This window comes from Rhipicephalus microplus, chromosome 2 (assembly GCF_043290135.1).
Source record: "Rhipicephalus microplus isolate Deutch F79 chromosome 2, USDA_Rmic, whole genome shotgun sequence".
Classification (NCBI taxonomy): Eukaryota; Metazoa; Arthropoda; class Arachnida; order Ixodida; family Ixodidae; genus Rhipicephalus; species Rhipicephalus microplus.
The window spans coordinates 223,405,325-223,412,620 of NC_134701.1; the positions used below are offsets into that span (position 1 = coordinate 223,405,325).

The 7,296-nt window shown below is 43.3% G+C and overlaps 1 protein-coding gene across 1 annotated transcript; it reads right to left on the reverse strand.

Moving 5' to 3' along the window:
• Positions 1 to 509: 509 nt before the first annotated feature.
• Positions 510 to 7,064, reverse strand: LOC119170385 (uncharacterized). Its single transcript, XM_075876327.1, has 2 exons — positions 6,157 to 7,064; positions 510 to 639 (listed from the first exon to the last, which is right to left on the reverse strand). Exon 1 carries the CDS (start codon positions 6,835 to 6,837, stop codon positions 6,199 to 6,201), a length of 639 nt encoding a protein of 212 aa, XP_075732442.1. The 5' UTR covers positions 6,838 to 7,064; the 3' UTR covers positions 510 to 639; positions 6,157 to 6,198.
• Positions 7,065 to 7,296: the final 232 nt, after the last annotated feature.

Consider the following 7,296-nt stretch of genomic DNA (forward strand, 5'->3'; position numbering starts at 1 on the left):
CAAAACGGACCGCAATGTTTTATACTAACTCTACGGAAATCGATGAAGATACGTACTGTCATCACACCATGCCTCACTATTCGGACAAAACGAACTGTGTTTCTATGTACAATGTGCAACGTTAGAGGTGGCTGCGCTCATGCGCAATATCTCCTGCTGCGTCACTTCCGTCACACATTCTACGTAACTCAATCAACACTCAGTTACAAGTTTTTTTCCTTCCGAGACTCCCTTCGATGTAACCTATACCACATAGAAATCGGCGTTAATTAGCGTGTATTTCCAACAGGTTTAGAACATATTTACCAGTCAGATTACAAAGTGTGTGCTAAGTTCTATTTTCACCGAGGACTAAGAGGACAAAATAGAGGCCTATTAAATTGTATGTGCACTAATTCTTGTCTGCTGCCATGCGCGCCATGCAGTCGACTTCCGAACACCATAATCAGAATACTTCATTTAGTGATTCACAAAACACTGAAAGCAGCATTTGTAGAAGAAAAAAAAAACATATTTACCTTTTTTTATTGCATAATGTGCCTTTGCATAAGCATTGCATGTTTCTTCCCTATCCCCACTCTTACACATGCACGGTAGAGCAAAAAGTAGACCAGCAATGCGATGTCAGTTTGGTACGTTCTGTGACGGAACAGTAAAAAAAAAAAAGAAACCACACTTTCAGACATCTTTAATGTAAATTTTTATATACATATACAAAATAATCAAAAACACCGCAGACGATACAACATTTACATTTACCGCTCTTCGAAAATTTATAGGTATAAGCAAAACGACAATTCCTCGGCGCGCGCGTCTCTTACTGCTTTCCAACAACGAGTTCACGTAACAATGCACAAAAAAAAATAAAGAAGGAACGGGGGATGTACAACATAACAATGCATCTGCGCGAGGGCGTCCGTCCCACGCGGTGCGACACGCTTTCTTCGCGAACCGGCACAGCGATTCGTCACGGGCGAAAGTGGTTCGAAACGCGGGGTCTCCGCCGCACGCATACGCAAGAAAAATTAGGCAACGACTTCTTTCCTTGCACTTTGCTTTTTTCTTTGTCCACGAGAAGAGAATGCACGCAACATGTCGTTCGCGATAATGCGTGCAAGCACAATCGAACTTGTAACTCAGATGTTCGAGAATTTCACAATGTGCGTCACGGCCAAAGCGACGCGCGACAGCAGGGAGTTTTACAATAAAACGCGTAAATCGATGCAGCATTCGTTCAACCACCGTGTACCGTGTATACTCGAATTTAAGGAGCTTCCGCGAATTTCACACCGATGAAAAGCTACTTCGATTGATAACTCTTCGTGCTTTAAACTGCATCGTGGTTCGACAAGCGCTTCAATGCTTTCGACGAGCGCAATCCAATCAATCGTCACTTAGAAGGATCTTATAGCTGCACGGAGATAAACCGAGATGTAAGCGTGTCTACGGAAGCTAATGGGTTGTCGCACTCGTAAAGTTTCACACTAACGAATGGTTAGTATATACTCGCACCTGACACACACGTGTGGAAACCAATTAAATTCGGTCGCCTTGACCGGCGATCGAACACGGGATACCCCCCCCCCCCCTAAAAGAAACTCGCTTACGCCTATGCACACAACGCACTAAAGGACAAGTAAATGATGTCACCAATGTAATCATTATAGATAATGCAATACATTCTCACCTGCGACTAAGTTCTATTGTAGGGAACAGGTCTTACATAAATCCGCACACTTCCGTAACAAGAATCCGTAAACGGCACCGGGATGGCGTACTGGCAATGGGACTAACTTTCAACAATAAAACTGACATATGCTGAACAGACCATGTTGCCGTAGCAAGGAATATAAAGACTGTTCTCCCAGCGCTCTTGTAACACAATGTTATTGCTCTTGTAAATATAATAGTTCTCCATGGTTGCATTTACTAAATGCTTTGAAGATTGGCTTTCATACTAAATTACTACAGAAACATTCTATATTTAATATGCATGTGGTTGCACGGCAGTGTTTTTTTTTTTTTCACTACAATGTTCAAGCAAACTGCTATAGATTTGAAGTTTTGTTCGTTTTATAGTTCTACCAGGTGAACAGACTTTCAAATCATGCGAGTATCGAAGAGCATATATCCATATTTCTGCAACTTATTGCTTCTTTTTCCTTAGAAATACAGTTCTTTTAGGCAGACTAACACACACGCTCGACACCCTGTTCTGTATCACGACGCATAATTTCGCAAATTTTAGTAGTGGATATTTCACTTTGCACCTTTATAACAGTGACATTTAACGGATAAGGTATGCTGGTTTTCGTAAAACACGGTGCTGCATTGTCACAACAAAGTGCTACGGACCAAACCACACAATAACATTTCACAGCCCATTAAAAACATATACACTCAGTAACACACGCTCAGTATGAACACTCGCGTTTCACCCAATGCTGAGAGTAATAAAAATGCGACGAGTGCCATGGGTAGACAGCAGCTGTCTGCAAACTGTCATAATAGCTGTCTCACTATCTTCATTCAAGTTATGCAATGCTGCAGGGATGATCGTCCAACGTTGTTATATTCGACAGTGGTTGAACTGCAATGCTGCAGCTGCGAGTATACATACTAGTAACTACCTATTAGATGCAACATGTCCATTTGAATAACTCACTACTCGTGACTTTTGCTTAAAATTCTATAAGCACAATAGCCCACCAGACGACACTAAAGGGAAACAATAGATCAAACGCAACAAATAATCATTTATGCAGTAACCACAATGGCCGCACTTTTGACCATTAATCCTGAATTATGCAAGTTATCTCGCGCCATATTGTTTCTGCAATTTTGAGCGTATACACTACGAAAAGGAGTAAGAAAGAAAGGCCTCCCGAAGGTCGATATCAAAGCATATTCAAGGTATCGACAGTTTTCTTATGGCCACAGCCATGTTGCTTGGAGGACGGAGCTCTCTGGTTTGACAACACAAATGCGCAAACACTAGCCCTTGCATCGACACGCGAGTTCTGAGTTGCTTTGCGCATATCTGCACGTGTAATTTAGGCCGTTTACACACTATAAAGGAGGAAAATGCGAGTTTCTGGACAACTCTTCCTCACCCTGTGAAAATGGTTCGGACTCAGCTTGCCTGTGCTGTCAGTTGTTGATGAGATTACGTGAAAGAACGCTGCTGTGGTAATCTTTAAGCTGGTACTGCGACTTCTCTTCAAGTACAATTCCCTAGTTTATAAAACCTGTGCCCCTGGTAAAGCCAACATGTTTGCAATTTGTAAAAATACGACAAGTAATCTTGACTTTTGACGTCCCTTTAGTGTCTCTCTACCCTGGTGGTTAGGACCACTGTAACTCACACTGTGAGGCTAAAATACAAACAGTTAACATATGCAAACACTAAAATTGGCAAGAGAGTACAAGAAAACTGAGGCAGGAATTGTTGCATGACATGCTCGTGACACTACTTCGAAAGCACAAGAGTCGCAATGCCGAGTTTCAATCTCGGAGCCATGCGAGAGCTGCCACCCAGGCAAAATGCTGTGGATACCGCGGCAGTACTAAGCAAGGAACTAACATGTGGCCGTAATCACAAAATGCCACTGGTGTTGTAAAGATCAAAAGATATAAAGGCTGCTCTATGAGGTTTAAAGGCTGTATTCAATAAACTCCTCAAGACAGTGCCATCAGGACACTAAATAGTGCAGCACTTCCATAAACTGACTATGCACACAGCTTACATTAACCACAGTCTTTGGTATGTGTAACCATGACATGCCAAATAGCGTTGCAGCAAGACAGAAAGAAAACACCGTATCTATACATTATAAAGATGAGTTCTGTCTAACTGCGAGCATAACTGTACCAATTGAGTGCCGCTTCAGTACTCTAAAACTGCTATCTTGTTCAAACACAGCTTCTCATTTTTAATATACAACAGTGTTTGACTTTTTTTTACACTAAACCATGAATAATTGCTACAGTGACAAATAATTTCCTTTGTAGTGTACCAGTCAATTTTCAACAAACTAAAAACCTGCAATATGAACTTTTCAACTGAAGCCTCATATTTTTTGTAACAGCACAGAATCGACGTGGGAAACAATATATATCACTACAATAGATATGCTGAAAGCAAATTGAACACATGTAGCTGAACAAGGTATCACTTTAAAACTGATTTACCAAACGGTTTGGTTTCACATACAAAAATTCAGAGGAGCACTACAAAAGCTACAAATATGCATGCTCTGAATTCTCTCAGTGTCTGCCCATGACTTTAAACATTCATAGACTTCCCATGTTCAAAAAGTTTCTGTAGGTAGCACTATACATATGAACATTCCTTATCCATCACAACAAATTTCTTTGTGCAACTTTACATGTTTACAAGGCACATCATCATTCAGGCACTCACGGTATTCCTAAAATACACAATACACATTATTACAAAGCAGCCTTAAATCGCAGGGAAAACATAACTAGGCTGGAGTGATTTTTATGTCCGTATGGTCAAAACGTTCTGCATTGCACAGCTACTTAGACATCATCGCCTCAGGTCTACTGTGTATACTTGATGTCCCATATATATTTAGCAATTTTAGAAATAGTTTTCTCACAATTATGTCACACGAAAATAATTGTATAATATTTAAGGCACAAAGGCTATGATATCTCTCTGAGCATATAAAGTGTAAGGCACAAAGGCTATGATATCTCCCTGTTCAGAGATTTCAGACATCTCTGACTGTGCATAGGGCCTGACTTAAGGCACTTGCTTTTGGGTAGCAGACAGCATATATAAAAAAAGAATGCATCATAAAAACTGACATTGTCCTCGCTGCTAAAAGAGGTTTCTCCAGTTGTGGCTGCAGAACTTTTGAGAGTACAATTATACACATGTCAAAAGCTCCACGTGGATTAAGAAAATACTGTAATCTAGAGATGCCACAACACGATTCAGGCACTAGACAGAAAGAGCTTTCCTAAAAACAGCCTTTGAAGTGTTGGTGCCAGAGATAAGCGGAGTAAGAGCTCGATGTTATCATGAGCGGAAGGCTGAGTTGGCACGTTTGTTTTGCGATATCTGCATGTGCACTCGTCGTACAAAGACTGCCACTAAAAGCACAGAAAGAAGATTATGCTGCTGTGTCACAAAGCGACAAAAAAAAAAACGAGGCACAGTATGCTTGGACCATTTTTGCTCCGTGGCTTGGACAATGATACTCATTAGCATGCTTTTCAAGCATTGATGAACACCAATAAAAAGTTTGCAATATTCCTTCCATTCTATACGAAGATATTCCCCATTCAGATCATTGTTGATGGCCCCATTGCAGTTGCAACAGTCACCGAGATAAACATGATATAAAATAGTCAACTCAAGAATAATAAATATATATAAAATTTCTAACATCTGGTGTAGCCATACTGCTTTTTGAAGAGATATGGCTAACCTATAAGGGAAGAACTAGAATGTCATGCTCCATTGCCTAAATAAGACAAATAATTGCTACATTACTGCCTTCTCCAAATATTGCACTCAAATCCATTTCTCCAATTGCAATTCAATATTGCTTTATGCACTTTATAACACCAGAAGTTGCTGTCGCACACCCTACAAAGCTTTTCGAGCTGCTTCTAGCAGTTTTTTTTTTCCTACTCTGCATGATATCAGTGTTTTGCTTCTAGCATTTTTTTTTCATACTCTGCATGATATTAGTGTTTGGCTTTGTGGTTGCCACTGGCTGCAAGCCCAAGTACATATGCCTCAGTGAGTTCACTTTACTGTCATGAGCGACTGTCAACACCAGCATGCTCCTCCAGCAATGACAGGATAGCTGGAAGCCCTTTAACAGCAGAGCAAACAGGAACACCTACTGCACTTGAGCGAAGTTAAGAGTTTAAGAATAGGTATATTGATGCAGGGGGCACACACATGATAAAATATTGAGCCACTCGTAGGTGCAGCGACAGCGCTACTTTCGGCCATCTTCAACCTGCTTTCGATCAAACCACCAAAACGCCCAACTGGTGTGGGATTCGTTACATATCACATGCCATTTAACGCCCGCAATTTTCCTACTTTACCAACCTTAAAAGCGTTGCGAGCGTTACTTCTGTGGCCACACACGGCAACAACATGCTTACATTTCCGCCCCGCAGTTGACGATGCGAAACACAGCAGTACAGTCAAACAGGTGCGGCGTCTGACGTCGACGCCACAGAGCTTGAGTCGTTTTCGGCACCACACGGCGAAGCTGCTGGCTTGGTCGGTTCGAACTGGGCATCGATGAGAGCGATTTGCCGGGCCATGGCCTCGTACCTGAGTTTAGACTCGATCAGCTGAGTGTCGATCAGGGACATCTCACCGTCCCCTTCGTTGCCGTCGTCGTCGTCTTGTTGACTTTCCATCCTGGCGACTGACACCTCCCGACTCGCCTGGCGCAGTTCAGTCTCTTCGCGACTCAGGTTCTCTTCTAGCGCGTTGATGCGGTTGCGCAGCGCAGACACTTCGCCTTCGGCGCGCTTGAGCTGCACGTTGGTGATGTTGTGCAGCTCGTTGGCGATTATCCTGAAGCGCATCAGCGTGTTGGACGAGAAGATGGAGCCGCCGAACGCCAATCCCGGGTAACCAGCACTGGGCTGCCGAGCGTTGCGTCGGTTGCGCTCGGCGATCACTTGCTCTGTTTGCACGCTCGAACAGCGCAACCGCTCGAGTTCGTCAGCGTCCGCGTCCAAATCGCCGCCGTCGGCCGGCGATCGGCTGGGTCTGTCCGAGCCCTCGACCGTCGGCCGCTCAGCGGGCAATCGTTCCGACCGCTTACTCATCGTCCGAGAGGAGCATTAGCTTCGAGCCTCTTGAGGCCGTCACGACGTTGTCCAGTAAGGCACACAATAAACACGATTAACTCGACCTCGACGGACGTTGCTCATTGCACGCATCGTCGTCCCCTTATTTGGGACATTCCTTCGCCCCAGCCGAGAAACGATAACACAGACAAACAGGCGAAGGAACTCCGTCTGCTCAGTCTGTGCAGCGCCAGCTAAAAAAAAAAAAAAAAAAGCGACTACGAGCTATATTGGATCGGCTTCGAGCTTGGCCAAGAGCTTGTACGTCTAAGTAAGTGGCCAGACTTCTTTGCGAAAGTGCGTCAAACGAGGCGAGCATCTTGCTTTCGCTTTCTCAACGGGCGATGCGGCTTGCCGCTCGCTCCCGTCCTCACAATAATAAAATATTTTTTCCTATTAGGCTAACTTCTTTGTCATTTACAGGCATAAAAAACAAGT